This window comes from Pygocentrus nattereri, chromosome 15, assembly GCF_015220715.1.
Source record: "Pygocentrus nattereri isolate fPygNat1 chromosome 15, fPygNat1.pri, whole genome shotgun sequence".
Taxonomy (NCBI): domain Eukaryota; kingdom Metazoa; phylum Chordata; class Actinopteri; order Characiformes; family Serrasalmidae; genus Pygocentrus; species Pygocentrus nattereri.
Window position 1 is genome coordinate 31354523 of NC_051225.1, and position 16088 is coordinate 31370610.

The 16088-nt window shown below is 39.1% G+C and overlaps 2 protein-coding genes across 2 annotated transcripts; both read right to left on the reverse strand.

Annotated features, from left to right (window-relative positions):
* Positions 1-1215: 1215 nt before the first annotated feature.
* Positions 1216-4255, reverse strand: LOC108430078 (cell wall protein DAN4-like). The gene is made up of 4 exons (XM_017702254.2): positions 4120-4255; positions 3325-3747; positions 2325-2488; positions 1216-2209 (listed from the first exon to the last, which is right to left on the reverse strand). The coding sequence occupies exons 1-4, from the start codon at positions 4175-4177 to the stop codon at positions 2162-2164; spliced, it is 693 nt and encodes a 230-aa protein (XP_017557743.1). The 5' UTR covers positions 4178-4255; the 3' UTR covers positions 1216-2161.
* Positions 4256-4443: 188 nt separating this feature from the next.
* Positions 4444-15509, reverse strand: mpv17l2 (MPV17 mitochondrial inner membrane protein like 2). Its single transcript, XM_017702255.2, has 5 exons — positions 15130-15509; positions 10483-10644; positions 9695-9771; positions 7019-7147; positions 4444-6813 (listed from the first exon to the last, which is right to left on the reverse strand). The coding sequence occupies exons 1-5, from the start codon at positions 15314-15316 to the stop codon at positions 6724-6726; spliced, it is 645 nt and encodes a 214-aa protein (XP_017557744.1). The 5' UTR covers positions 15317-15509; the 3' UTR covers positions 4444-6723.
* Positions 15510-16088: the final 579 nt, after the last annotated feature.

Genomic DNA, 16088 nt, shown 5'->3' on the forward strand with positions numbered 1-16088 from the left:
GACCTACTTATACTTGACGTCAGGACCAACTGCTGTTGCCACATGATCAGTAACCTTCACAATGATCAAATCTAATTACTGTCTATTGGCCAAGCATCAGAGCCAAAAGAAATTACATGATTGAATTGACCGACACACATACACATGCTCTCGCTCTCTGTTTTTATAAACTCATTGCTCCCTTTTTTATCCATCCATAATCGTTATGTAGCTTTTACCTTTATCTTCTATCTCTCCATAACTGATACTAGTGTTCCATAAACTGATTTGACACCAGTTACCTTGTTTAATTTTATTTAGATATTATTTAAATTGTTTATTTTCCTACTTATTTTCAGGTGAAAGTACATAATGAAACCTATATAGACTATTCTACTGAAATCTGCAGTTCAATCTGCAGTCCCACAGTAAAAAAAAGAGGTGTCTGTCCCAAAACCTAAACTCTAAATTCCAACTTGTTTTTGTTGTTTTTAAAAAGAGCTTTATTTTTTTGAAGCTGAAGTTGAACAATTTCTATTTATCATGAGTTGAATTTTTTCAAAATGAAAACACTTTTATTTTAGAAACTGCTTTCCCAGATCTTGTTATGTCACAACTGAAACAGTTTTAGTCAGTAGGTGGAGCCTTATTATAGCCACACCCCTGCATTGTAGAGCAGGAAGTGAGACTGCATCCCTGTCCCTCATGGCCACATGGTGAGCAGTTAGATTAGCAGTCAAAAATTGTCACTACCAAAACTTGTGTTAAGTAAACTTTATGTGTTATTGAAAAAAACGATGATTTTATGAATGTAAAAGCTGTTCAAAGCTGTGTTTGCTTGCCATGTACTATATAGCGTCATGTACTATATTTGATTCATGCACAAAATTAGCTGAAATTGTCACGACAGAAACATTTGGTAAAGTTTCAGAGGCATTATTGTTGGTTTGGTAGTTGCAAAATGGAATGTTTAATCATAAATAAATTAAGCATAAGCAAGGCATAAAGTCGCTCAAAGCAAAAGGATTTTGGTCTAAAGGCCTAAATGTGTTTTCAGCTATAAATTTGAACCATCCATCCATCCATCCATCCATCCATCCATCCATCCATCCATCCATCCATTTTCTAAGCCACTTCTCCCTCAGGGTCGCGGGGGGTGCTGGAGCCTATCCCAGCGGTCATCAGGTGAAAGGCAGGATACACCCTGGACAGGTCGCCAGTCCATCGCAGGGCAGACAGACAGACACAGACAGTCACTCACACACTCACACCTAGGGGCAGTTTAGCATGTCCAATTGGCCTGACTGCATGTCTTTGGACTGTGGGAGGAAACCAGAGAACCCGGAGGAAACTGAACCTGTTTTGTCAATTAACAATTAACAATTTATAGTCTTACATTATTTAATTTAGCTCTGTCTATTTTTCTTGCTTCCCAGTCCCCACTGTTATGGAGCTTACACCCTAAACTGAGCAGCTATTAGAACAAGACTAAAGCGTCATGATTAAGCTAGCAATAAATGATGAGAATTGCAGTTTACGAATAAGTGCAGTTTAAGTATAATCCATTTCCCTCATAAACTCTGTATGTGTTCTATACCTAATCATCTCAAGAAGTCAAAGTGTCTCTTGGTAGCGTAGCACCTCATGAAGATATAAACATATTGGGCAGTAAAATCTATGGCCAAGCCACAGCTGTTCTGAGGTCAGCTAAGAACCGGTCACTGGTGACTGTGTATTCTCACCGCATTTTCCACACCGAATCTCAAAAACCCATCTAAAACTATTACGGTGCAGACCTTGGCGCTCTCATGCTGGTTACGGCCATGATTACATTATCACACAATACACAAAAAAATAACAGCATTACAGACTACAGTCATCTGACAATCAACTCAGAAAAAGAATCATTTCCTTATAGTGCAGTAGTGCATTCTGTCTGAAAATGTCCACTCTACCTCTACACTTCCTGGAGCATTCATGAGAAAAAGAGTTGACCTACATCACAGGGGTCATTTCTACTTATACATGCTTAACATGCTAACTGTTCTTTAGGCCACAGTGCAGGAGCATCTCCACTGTTTGTCCATTAGCAGGACACTCTGGATTCCATATTGTAATTTGAAGGTCTTTCACATCCGCATGGAGTTTTTAGTGCACTTGCTGAAAATCTTCAAAGCCTTCTCTATTTTGGAGGGTATCGGGCAAATGGTGAGTCCTCACTCATCTTGCTCTGATAGAAAAGAAAGTCGCCATGAAAAACAAGGAAAAAGCAGCGATGATAGATGTGGCAGCTGCAACGTGTAAAGTTGTACTAAAGGGTGTGAGCTGAGCAAACAGAAACTCACCATTGGTAAATCGTCCAGCCTTTCAAACTTCGGCTTCCTGTAGCTGGTGATGACCTTGGCGATCACCACCACGAGTACCAAAGCCAGAACTATAAAGAAAATGCACAGGACGGCCACAACCCCTGGACTCATCGGCAAGCTTTTTCCTTCCACACCTTGTGAAGCTATATGAAAAGAGAAAAGGGTGAGAAACCCAAAAAATACATGCAATCTTAGTTAATAAAGCTGTCTACCAGTTTGCGAGCAGAGACGTCTACAGAGCTACTCACTACCAATTATACTACCAGTCAAGTAATCTGCAGATTATTTTGGAGATCAATCAAGTAATCAGAGAGGTCAACTGAGCTGTCACTGTTGTTGTTAGTAATCTTGTAATCCACCAATTATTATGGCAGTTAATCATAATCAGAGAAGTCATTTGAGCTGCCACTATTGATGTTAGCAATCAAGTAATCTACCAATTATTTTGAAGACTTATCAAGTAATCAGAGACATCAATAGAGCTGTCAATATCGATTATATTGATTGAGTGATTGAGTAAGCTGCAGATTATTTTATCAAGAAATCAAGTAATGGAAGAAGGCAAGATTTCTCACTATTGATATCTGTGATCAAGTAATTGATTGATCATTTTGACACTTAATCAGATAATTAGAGAGTCTATAGTATGTGCTGTCACTATCAGTTATATCAGTAATAGAGTAATCTACCAGTTATTTTGAAGATGAATCAAGTACTCAGAGAAGTCAACAGAGCTGTCACTATTGAGTGGTTTTACAAAACAAATCCAATCATGTATAACCCTGTAAAGTTATTAAGAATAGGAAGGCTTTGAAAAGACCTCCAATAATACATATATAAAAAGTGTCGTGTCCTTCAGACTCTTTCTTACTCTGAGTCCAGCCAAAAAAGGTGGATTTTATTTGAAAAGAATACATTTTTTGATCAGTTAATCCTGGCCGCTCTACCAGTTTCACTCTCTTGCTAAAAATCAGTGTACCTGTGGTCTGGGTTGCGTTTACTTTCTTTGTTGAAGCAGTTGCGGCGGGTTGTGTGCTGCTGTCATTTTGGACCGTTGTTGTTGTTTGCTCAGAGATGGTGCTGTTGCCTTGTTGTGAAGATGTGACTGATGCTGACTGTTGTCCAGTTGCTCTTGAAGGCGTACTTGTTTCTGGACTGTTGGACTGATGTGTGTCAGTTGTAGCGTTCTTTGCGGTGGCTGTGCTTGGAGAATTAGTAGCAGAAGTATGAGAGGTTGCTTCTGAAGAGAGCCTTGTTGACTCTTGTCTCTCAGTGAAGCTTGGTCTTGCGGTCAGTGTTGTAGATGACACAGTGGTTGATTGTGGTAAGGAAGATGCATCTGATCGAGGTGTAGTGGTCAGCGTTGCATTGGACTCAGACCCAACAGTCACTGTTGTGGATTCTAGTAAAAAAAATAATACCTGCATTCAAACATAATGGACAGTGCAGATTCGCTTATGAGACTATACTTTACAGCAAAGTTGACTTGTATTCTGTTTTGCAACCAAAGCAAGTTAACTTAACCTCTCGGAAAATAGTCACTTTAGCAAACGTTTCAGTTTGAGAAACCAGCATTAAACACCACAAACCATAGCCAACTAGGCCACAGTGCAAACGTACCATGTGAAAAAGGCTTCTTGTGCAGGCAAGTTTCCTACCTTGAAGAGGAACTTTGCATGTTTTTGCATTTAGCCATGAGTTCCTCGACAGTTTGTGATGTAAAAGCAGTACAGCCGTCAAAGCAGGTGATGGAAAAACATTCAAACAGGCTTACCTGGTGAAGCTCTTGAGACAATGAGCAAAATTGCTACAGCATGCAACACTTTAGCCATGCTTTTGACGATGAGTAACCCATGCAGAGCAGGTGTGAAACAACACAGTGGCTGATAAGACTCTGCAGCAGAGACAAGAACCACATCCTTAACAGGATGTGGCAGTGTAGCAGAGGTGTGGTTTCTTTAACAGCAGCTTATCAGTAATATCGGACTCTGGCTAGTCACTGTTTGCATTGGTATACATCAACCCACGTAAGAAGGAACAAATGAGTAGAGGCTGAAAAAGGCATAAGACTTCTTGCCAAGAAACACATGAAAACTTCTAAGATTAGAATCAAAAGGTTTATTTTTATTGGAATTCCATTTATAGTCAGCTAACACTTCCATGACTGCTTTGAGCTTAATAATTAAACTCTCTAAAACTACAAATACACATACATACATACATAAGCAATTTCCTAAAACTGCTTAAGACCTACAGAGATATAGAAGAGTACAACTAATACAAAGTTACCCACATTATTGGAGTGGTGCATCGAAAACTAACCTCTTTAAATACATTTCAGTTTTACAGGCAGCATAAAACCAGACATCAGGAGGTTCAAATATTGTACATGCATAGCATGGTCTACTAGAGAGCAGGAACAGTCACTGTACACACCAAAAGGAATGACTTTTACAGTGACTAGAAAGATACACTAATAAAACATTTTTTTAGGGGAAAATAACAGTCACAAAGGCAGCTTTTGGGAATGAACAAACTAAGGCAGATGAGTGAAAGAAATCAAAAACAGCAAGGCAAAAAGGACATTACACTTTCTTTAATATTATTTATAATAATCTACAATAATCTATAATCTTTAATCTACGGTCTTATCTTTGGATTTTTTATATAAATACATCTATCCCAATCACAAATATTGGGTAAAAAGGACAAGCTCTGAATAAAGCACTGAAAATGGCAGTGGTAGAAAGTTACATGTTCTACAGTACTCTACAAAAGTTAGAGACCACCCTCCATCTCTTTAATTTGAAAACAGCCATTAAGCACAGGTTATTCATTTTTTTCAGGAGATATTTCCGATTATGCGATATGACACACTTACATAAGAAAGGAGAAAGTGAAAGGAAAATATGGAAAAAACAGGAGTTTCCGAAAGTAGTATTCAAAAAATGATTAAAAGCTAGAGAAAATTGAATTCCTAGCAACCACCTGCACACCTGGCAGACTACCAACACTGTCCCCATCAGATAAACAGCACGTAAAGCTTTGACAGAGAGGAGAAAATCAAGCTGCTTCAGATCTGAAAACATCCATAGGTGTTTCTTTCCATCTTTCCACTGAGAGGTCAACTCTACACTATGAGCCTGAAAGGATGTGGAGCTGTGTAGAAGCTGATACACTAGAAAATAGAGAAATTACAACAGAACACTAAAAGAGGTGTTAGAGGTGTGAAGCAATATTTTTGGACTGATGATTCTAACTGTGTACTTTAGATTATTTGGGTCATGACAAGCAGAAAATTCAACCAACATCTAAGACTGAACTTTGGGGGGTGTAGAAAAAGTGAAAGGGTCTCTGACTTTTGCACTGTATTGTACATGCACTAGTGTTCCTGAGAACATTTAAAAGGTAATACTTAAGAACTTCAGGAAAATAACCAAGTTGAGTTATAGCTGAATTTTAGTCTGAGTGTTGGTGTGAGAGCCAGTTTTAATTTATTTGGAGGCTGCCCATAGACATCCACATGAATAACATGTATTACATCAACCCAGCTTTGTCTTTCAGTTTAATGACAACTGTTGATGTAGTATATTTTATTCATGTGGAAATGATGGACATAATTGAATCCAGTACTTTCAGTACTTTAAATATGCCACATTCTTCATCTTGATTAAGCAGCTTACATCTGTACTTAAGTAACTTCTCTTTGAAGTAATAGGATAGTTTTACAGCATTTTTCTACAATAACAAATGGAAAACAGGAGGCATTGACATGGGATGAGATGCACGTCTCTCCTCAGTAATATACAATAATAAACACAGGGTATAATGATTCATTTACTTTATCCATCCTATTCTTTGTTAATTAAACCACACTACAGTTGTGGTAAACTCTGCAGCATTTAGCCAAAATCATTGCACTTTATTTGTCCGAAGTAGGTTTTACTTATTGGCAACTAGACATCAAATCCTCTAAAAAGACCATTAAAATACAGTGTACAGTATGCAAAGTCAACATTTCGACACATATGACTAGTTACATATTACTAGTTGCTGTAACTCAATCAGTTTGTCATAACTGCCAAAACCAGATGTAATACTGTCAGATTCCCCAGTCACTTACTGGAAAGGACAGTGTTCTGACTTGATCTGAACTGCTGTTCACCTTCACTTATTTCTTCTTCTCATGAAAAGTTTACATGACTATGTAAGGTGGATCAGTACTAGGCACTGGACTCCTTCAGCAGTCACAAAATTAATGACTGAATCATGACATTTTCCATCACTGATATATGTAATTGGTACTCTTTGACAATTAACATATTCATGTAATGGTGCCAGGTTCCAGAACCTCAAATTACTGATAAAAACAGTGTCATTACAGTTTATCATCCAGGGGTTTCACGTCTGGAAGCGGCACTGATGATTCCTGTACATCTGGCCCTGATATGTCCACTTGCTGATTTTCCTGCAAAAAAAATGTATTTTGAAAAATTAGATGAAAGTGATCATCATTCAGATTAAACATGTTAGCAAGGTCTAAGACATCTACATATGTTCAAGTACTAAGATGATCTGTACTGTTTACAAAACATTTTTGGAAGAAAAGTCTTCAAATCAGATGAAACATTTGACATAAACATGAAATGTGATCTGAGCTTTGAAAAACTTACTCTGTGCTTGAGATATGAGAGGTAGGTGTCCCAGCCCAGTGTGACCGTATTTACGTACAAAACCCGAAACTTTGCTGGCAAGAAGTAGAAGTTAATCATCTGTGCGGTGGGCCAGACACACCAGTCCGCCTAGTGAAATAAAAATACATTCAGAAGGATGTTTTTCTGCCTTCTGTTATTACTTCTGAAGTCTTCACTTGATCTTTTAAGTTTTCATCAGTGTACATCTGGACTGGCTTAGAAATAACATTCAAGTTTGATCTATACACAGACTTCGCTGATCACTGATTTACTTATTCGTTTATTCTTAAAGGGGCACACTGGCCAAAATGAAAAATTTGACTAATGCTTCTTCTGCTGTGAACATGCCTACTCGCCTGCTTCAACAGTGATGCAATAGTCTCTAGAGCTGGGGTCTCAAATTTAAATGACCTAGGGGTCCCATCACTTTTTTTTCTTCTGAAATATGAATTTTATCTACCTAACAAACACTTAAGTGCATCTTAGTTTTTATTAGCAGTTTGTCTGTCACCTAAAACCACCACTACTACTAAAATTAATAGTATTAGTATTATTAATAATAACAACTATTATTAGTAGTAGTACTATTAGTATAAATTAGGGATGCATTGATAATGATACTGATAATGCGTATCAGCCAGATACTGTGCTCATTTACTTGTACTTGACTTTATGAAAAGGCTATCATCCAATACCAGCTGATACCATGTGATACACGCCTAGTGTACGATGCTGTTCTAATGAACAAATGACTCAAGCTGGCAGCAAGCGAGGGTCTTCGCACAGTATTACTGACCCTGTGCAGGTCAGACACAAAGACACTGATCGCTATAAACATGGATTCCTTGGCATATTCCCATCACAATTTTAGCTTATTTTTAAACACACACAATCACTTTCCTAATATGTGTGGAAACACATAGGCCAGCAAAACGGAGGCAAATTTTTTTTAACTGTCTTTATAAAACAGACTGTAGAAAGATCATACTGTCCCACCGTGTACAATGGCTGGTTTTAAACGTTAGCAGCACTGCTATAGCTCATTTTTCACTGTGTGTTTGGACAGTACCAGGTGCACAGCGGGTTATTCTGAACCAAACCACTTTCTCTGAAATTGTTCATGGACAGAGCTGTCTGTAGGGACTGCATTTCATGTAGCACAAACTGAGTGTTTTCATACAGTAGAAGTACAGAAATTGGACTATTTGTCCGCATAGTCTATTCAAATGCACAGCGTGAGTCACCAAAGAACAAGATTTCTAAAATCGCACAGTGACACACAACAACACAAAACATGAGCACTTCAGATGTTTTCGCCTCGGATGTGATTCCTGCTGTCACTGGATATGGAGACTGTGGTTGAAAGAGACAAAACCTCCTCTTTTCCACTGTAATGCTCCTCGAACCAAGGTAACTAATGTAGCATAGCTAACTAATGCACATCATTTAAAATAAGCTAGATTAGAATTGATTTAACTGTTAAGGTACACTGCACTCATAAACAACTTCTTAAACAACTTGGGGCAGTCGTGGGCTGGAGGTTAGGAAGCTGGCCCTGTGACTGGAAGGTTGCCGGTTCGATCCCCAGGGCCGACAGTCCATGACTGAGGTGTCCTTGAGCAAGACACCTAACCCCCAAATGCTCCCCGGGCGCCGTGGATAGGGCTGCCCACCGCTCCGGGCAAGTGTGCTCACTGCCCCCTAGTGTGTGTATTCACTAGTGTGTATGTGGTGTTTCACTTCAGGGATGGGTTAAATGCGGAGGTGGAATTTCCCCGGTTGTGGGATCAAAAAAGTATCACTTACTTACTTACTTATCACTTATTCTAAGTAGGTTACTCAGTATGGTATCGGACTCGTTACTCAGTATGGTATCAGTGTCGGCAAATACCAAAAAACTCTTGTTCTGAATAAAATCTATCAATGCATCTCTAGTGTAAATATAAAGTGCTTAATAAATATTTCAGTGTTCAATTAAATCAAGTAAACTAATCCTATTAGATGCGAGTGAGGTAACTGTGAGTAAAGTGTTGGTAAAAGCAAAGTGGTTAAATCTGCGTTCTCAGTGGATTTGTTTGATAATTCCAGTCATTTCTTAATTCTGTTGTGCTGTATTTACTGCTGTTTCAGAACAGGATGAATGCAGATTCTATAACTATCAGTCTAAATTAGAATAATACCTAAGCTAGTTACAGCTAAATTACTGTAATGCCCGCTCAGTGTGTAGCATTCATGCTTTTCATTTGAATGGCTCCTCCATCCTGCAGTACTCTTTTTTTTTGTCTTTATCATTGTACGTATCAGCCTAAGCTGATCGTTTTGACAGGTAGATTCCTGACGACTGTATTTGCATAATGCATGCTGTGTATAGTAGTGATAGATACTGATGGATGAAAATACAAAAAGCATTCAAAACTGTCAATTCCATCGAACTGAAGAGGCTGACAGATGCAATGGTGAGAGAATATATTAAATGCTAGTTTTGAGCCTGAATGCCGTTTTAATATTTTGCCCATTTTACTGCAACATTCTACATTTTGAGTAGTTCATATGCCAATATATACTTAAATGATCATAAATAAATGAGTACACTTAAAAGCTAAACTTTTAAAGGTAGAAATGAGAAAATGGAACCACATTGTTTTACTGTCCTACCTTATAGAATTCCCAGAATTTCTCTTTAAACTCGATGCAGCCTCTGAACCAACCACGGCCCTCCATGATGCCCATGCCTGACACAAATATACAACCACATGCATCATGACAATCAAAACGAACGATTAACAACACAACAATCTGGACCACAAATGACTTATGGCCAGAAGAAAACATGATCATTATTTACAACATATATATCACACTTAAAAGCCACTTCATTAAGTGCACCACCTTGTATCTACACTCATTTTCAATTTTATCAGCACCATTTACCATATAGGTGCACTTTGTAGTTCTGTATTTCCAGACTGTAATAATTCTGTATAATGTGTTAGCCCTCTTTTACGAAGAATTGGTCAGTACCCCCCACAGAGCAGGTATTTTAAATACTGTGTCCACTCACTGCCCACTCTATTTGACACACCTACCTTGATGTTACTGTTGCTCATCAAGGGTCAAAGGAGGGGTGGATATTTTTTGCTTGGTGGACAGCAGTGACATTAAGGTGTTTAAAAACTCCAACACCACTGCTGCGTCTGACCCAGTCATACCAGCACAACGCACTTTAGCACACCACCACCAAGTCAGTGACACTGCGGTACTAAGAATGATCCACCACCCTCCTGACCACTGAAAATAGGTGGAAAGGGGGCTAACAAAGTATGAAACAGAATTACTACAGTCTGTATTTGTAAAACTACGAAGTGCTTCTATGTAAAGTGGAGCTGAAGTACAACGAGTGTAGAAACAAGGAGGTGTACTAGATGAAGTGGCCTGACACTCACCTATGAAGTACCACGCTCCAAGAACTGGTGATGCAACAAGCTGGTCTATCAAGACTTTCTTGGCCACAGTCTTCACAACTCTTCCAGAATAGGCCTTGTCCAGCCACTGATACCAATAGTGGAGGAAAGGCCCCATGGAACATCCAACTGCACTCATGCGCCCTGTGGAATATAGTAATGCTTTATCGAAAGCCATGACCAGAGGTTTATTAGAGTCGAATGGAAAATGAATTCCTTGATTACTTACATTGATTATTGTCTTAATGTAACCACTAATGTGGGTGACAGAATCCATCAGTAATATATTCCAGGCTGGTAAGATGCCAGACTCTCCTAAGAGAGTTCAGAGGGTGAATTCCTATGGAGCTTTTATGCAAAACTCTAATTGGTAAAAGGCTCGTTATTTTTATACATTTATTTAAAAGCAATCATGTTCTTAACACAGAACAGCATGAAATACTTCAACACTGTTGTCATATTTTTGAGCGTTTTCCAGTTATGGAACGTTCTAACAGTGTGCTATGTACACTCAGGCCATCAGTGTGTACAAATTACTTTACATGCCAAAGACTGGAACAGCTTACCAACCAATCAGCACTCAATAGCAGTTCGCTGTTTGCTATAGAAAAATGAACAAATACTGGCAAGCTTTCTTCTTGTTTTCAAAGCTTTAAGGAACTTCCTGTGTGAAAGACTAAAAGACATGGTTAACTTTTATAGTCATTTAGTTCCATTCACTTACATTCTCTGAGGACTTGCTCAGCCTCCAGAGATTTGCAGTTGCGTTTTTGTTGTGTATTAGGAGGAATAGGAAGCAGCCAGGCTCCCTTTAAACTGGCTCTGGTGGTGTCGCCCTCTTGTGTTTATATTAACATCACTTTGCCTCCAGCGCATATAAAGACCTTATATTTGTGGCAAAGCAAAGGGCTCCACCCTGTGGCTAACACATCCTCTGTGACCCATTTTAGATGAAACATGACACTATCCATACCCTCAAAGCTGAATCTTAGTCTGACAATATATTTCTGACAAGAATAAGTACTGCTGCTAAATCATTTACACAGCTAAACAAGAACTGTGAAAAAATATACGTTCTACCTCTTATATAACACATCATTATAAATGGAGGTCAATAGAATTCAGAATGTAGGCTGACCGTGATGCATTAACTAATAAACTGATCAGATGGTCTAACCAAAAGGACAAGTTTTCAAAGAAGTTATGTTGGACGAGTTTTTATACTTGATAGTCCAGTGTCTCAGACATGTATTAAGCTTGGTCTTGGACTAAACTGCAGTGCTAATTCGGAATCACTACGCAGATTCTTGGTCTGGGAAACTGGCCTATATTTCCAGGGGCAGCGTTTTCCTGCTCTAACGCACCAGATCCAGCTGAACAAGGGCTTGATCATTAGTGATGTGACTCTTGTGCAGAGGTGTGCTCATGAGTTCCCTCTATGCATGCCTACGGTGATGATCGCATTCAATGCAGACTAATACAGGCGAGGACAAATCAGACTTGTAGGGTTTATTTACAGCTGTCTGCCCAACATGGTGGAGAAGAAGATATACAGATGTGAGCTGTTTATTAATTTAACTTGTCATTGAGCTGCATTATGCCTGTAACCTACACCGGGCCACTGTGGATAATCAGATTAGCTAATGTAAAATTAAAAAAAGGATGACAGATACTATCAATTCCCAGTATATGTACACGTGAGATACACGTCTCCGTCCCTGCGATCTAGAGAATGCTGTCCTTTACGTCCTTTGTGCCAAATGTGCTCTTTCAGTCTCGTGAGTCTCTGGTCCCAGTTAAAAGATTGCTCTGAATTTGTTCATGATTACTTACAACAATCAATAAATCTGTGCAGAACTTTGTTTAAACATGAAATTAAACACCATTAAAGCACGTAAGAAGTCTTCTAATTTAACCGACTGTTTATAGGCACTTGGGAAACAGGAGAAAATCAGATTTTGTTAATAACTGATGAAGAACATTTCAATTTAGTTGGTTTCAGCACTGCTCCAAAAGTGTTTAGTGGCTGACTTATGGGTGCTGTATGAAACGCTGCTTGCTGTTTCCAGGGCAGCAGTCTGTTTTTGTACATGCACAGACTGAGAAAAATGAAAGACATCAGAGTTTACATGCACTGAAAAACCTAAAACGGCCTCAATCTGATCTAAGAAATCAGAGTCTGCTGTTTACATGACCCCTTGAATAATCAGGTCACATCACTGCTGAAAGCTCATATAAACATACTCATTATTATAACCACTTCATTTTATTTATCATTTTTTATTCAATTTTCTTCAATTCGTTAAAACATCAAGGTAAAATGGAAATGAGGTTACAGTGAACCCTTAATGATTCAGCTATATCAGTAAAAGTGACATAACATCACTGATTAGTAGGGGTGTAACAATTCTCTATGTTCACAAATCCGATTTTTTTTGCCATAATGTGACTCAGATCTGATGTTTTCGGGGCTGTGTGGACACGCAAATCTGATCTTTTCCAATCCGATCTGAACCACTTACATATGTGGTCCTAGATCGGATACCTATCTGATTCGTTTCCATGCGACCTCAATGTGACGCTCAGATCAGAATTCATGTGCTTTTTTATCCTATGCGTGTGCGCCAGCATTCAGCGTTACCATGGCAACGGCGCCAAATAATCGTTAAAAAGACAAACACAAAAACACATCTCACCTTTTTCTCACTCTAATAATGAATGAATGAATGAAGAGTTTAATTATCTTCTCAGGGAAGCTCGTTCTGATCGTTAGTTCGTTTGCTGATGATGAAGGTGACGCTAGCCATTAATTCATGTGATGTTACTGAGTAGGATGTGCGCATGCGGGTCATTTCAGGACGACGGTTCGTTCACATTAATGACAGATTTGAGTCACTTGCCTAAAACGAGTGTGCACCTTCCTGTCAGAGAGATCAGATTTGAGCAAAAAATTGACAAGACTGACATCACTAAAGTCCACTGCATAACCAAAACGTTCCCACACTGCTGATGGGACTCGGAGGGTCTGCCGCCCCAGGGTTATTATCCAAATGGAGCTAATTTAACAAACTAAATTTCTACCACAGACGCGATCGCTCCATCATTGACACACGCAGTTGGAAAAACGATAATATGTGTACTGTGCAATGTGCATTTAAAATAAACAGCGTGCCCTAACTTTGAATAAAATAATATGTTCATGATTTACATGTGTTATGTTGTTAATTTTGAAGTGAAAATGACTTTTGTTACACTAGTAAAGAAATGAGAGTTTCGTTGGATGGAGTAGGGCTGGGGCACGAGACCGTGGACTTCTGTATGTCAGTTTTGGGCTCGGTTAGAGAATCGCTACACCCCTACTGATGACCAGTGGTTAGCCGTAATCAATTATATCTCCTTGGCTTCGTGTTGCTTTGCTCAAGGAGAATTTTTTAAGATGTGTACTCTTCTGAGTGTTTGTTATTTTTCACAATGTCAAGCTTGTAATAACAGAAAAACCCTTTTTTGTGCAATGTAGAACCACTCAAAAAGGTTCTATATAGAACCACATACAATACATTCTCCACCAATCTGAAGAACCCTTTGACGACACAAAGAACCCTTAATCATACAAATGGTCCTCTGAGTGTTCATAGTTCTATATAAACATTATCTTTACTGAAGAACTCTTGGACCATCTTTCTTTAAGGGTATCTCACTTTTGAAGCCCTGCCGGTTACATAACATATAAATAAAAATAATGCACGCGTGGGAACCAATCTTAATGTGTGGCCACAAATTAGTGAAGCTTGGGAATTAGATAATTAAGTTGTGGCTATGACTTAGTAAGGTGTGGGAATGGGATCAAGTTGTGGCCATATGTTAAGATCTCGCTTCCACGCTTTACTAAGTTGTGGCCACGGCTTACTTATCTTGTTCCCACACGTTACTAAGCTGTGGCCACGCATTATTTTTATTTATACAAGATGTCAAGCATTAGGATCTCACTTCCACGCTTTAGTAAGTTGTTTCCACGTCTTAATAAGTCGTGGCCACGACTTACCTATCTTGTTCCCACGCCTTACTAAGTTGTGGCCACGCATTATTTTTATTTATACAGGATGTCAAGCATTAGGATCTCACTTCCACACTTTAGTAAGTTGTTCCCATGTCTTAGTAAGCCGTGGCCACGACTGACCTATCTTATTCCCACGCCTTACTAAATTGTGGCCACGCATTATTTTTTATTTATACAGGATGTCACCAGTGGGGCACCATAAAAATCTATGTGCGCTCTTCTCTTCTTACTCATCGCATCAAAGAAATTATGAATTTTTTTTTTTTTCATTCTGGGGTAAAGACCTGCACTACTGCACTTCTACTGGACTTCTACTGCACTTCTACTGGACTTCTACTGGACCTCTACTGCACTTCTACAGCACTTCTACTGGACTTCTACTGGACCTCTACTGGACCTCTACTGGACTTCTACTGCACTTCTACTGGACCTCTACTGGACTTCTACTGCACTTCTACTGGACTTCTACTGGACTTCTACTGCTCTCGTTACTTCAGTGAAGTTACTGTGTGACTGGCTTTGCTCAGTCCAGCTCTGCTGGTGAGATCAGCCGTCACTTCAGATCAGCTCACCTGTGCGCTGCCATTCCCAGCTTTTCTCCGGCGTGCGGTGCTTCTCTCTGCCTTGCTGGATACAGTCCCCCAGAGCCAGCATGCCCCCACTGCTGATTATGTTTGTTACTATCAGATATCTGCCCGAAAACAAAGGCTTCCAGCAGAAAGAGATCCGCACGAGTAAGTCCTTACTTCGAGGTATCATGACTGGCTAGTTATGGAGTGTTAACGCAATGATAAAACATACACCAGTTATCAGTAGAAATAAGCTACACCGGCCTGAATGAACGAGACGAAAGCGCGGAAACAGAAACACGAGACCAGCAGCCGGCTGACAGCTCGGAGACGGCATGGACACCGAAACGCTGTAGAAAGGGAACAGAAACCTTCAGCAACCCTGGAGATTAAGTTTCAAAATAAAAGTCTTTTTCTGGGTTTCTGTATGATGTAATTTCTTACAAGCGAACGACCATTAAGAAAACTTTATTTTTCTAATTTAAAGATCGTTGCTATTTTTTCCTACAGATCTGTTGAGACACGGCTCTCCTGACTTTCGCGTAATTCTCCCCGCCAGTATTGATCCGTGCGAGTCCGCCATGTTAGTGGCGCGGGTGTAGAGAGAAAATGTAAATAACAAGCTTTGCTACACCATTAACCTGTTAATCAATTTGATTTGTTAGGGAAAATAATAAAAAATGGAAAAGCTAATGCTAAATAACAATAATAATAATAATAAAAGAAGAATACTGAAGTCTTACCGTTTTTTATTCAAATTTTGTGAAATATTGAAAATGAATATTGAACCTGAAGGTTGTATCGTAGAAAAAGGTATTAATACCTCACTTGTGTCAATTATGGACAAAATAAAGGAAAAAATATGTGGGGAAAATTTGTTACTGTCTAATCTCTCATTCTTTTTAACTAGGAGTGTATTTGCCAGTGTTTTTCCCTCAGGGCTTTCTAGACACTTCTGTATT

Bases quoted from the DNA above. Each gene is read 5' to 3' on its own strand.
- LOC108430078 (XM_017702254.2), bottom strand. From the start codon at position 4,177: ATGGCTAAAGTGTTGCATGCTGTAGCAATTTTGCTCATTGTCTCAAGA. The intron at 3,748-4,119 runs GTAAGCCTGTTT...TTTTTTTACTAG, and splicing joins TGTCTCAAGAGCTTCACCAG to AATCCACAACAGTGACTGTT. The intron at 2,210-2,324 runs GTGAGTTTCTGT...CTTTTCTATCAG, and splicing joins GGCTGGACGATTTACCAATG to AGCAAGATGAGTGAGGACTC.
- mpv17l2 (XM_017702255.2), bottom strand. From the start codon at position 15,316: ATGATACCTCGAAGTAAGGACTTACTCGTGCGGATCTCTTTCTGCTGG. The intron at 10,645-15,129 runs GTGAGCTGATCT...TATATTCCACAG, and splicing joins CTGGGAATGGCAGCGCACAG to GGCGCATGAGTGCAGTTGGA. The intron at 9,772-10,482 runs GTGAGTGTCAGG...TATTTGTGTCAG, and splicing joins TGGAGCGTGGTACTTCATAG to GCATGGGCATCATGGAGGGC.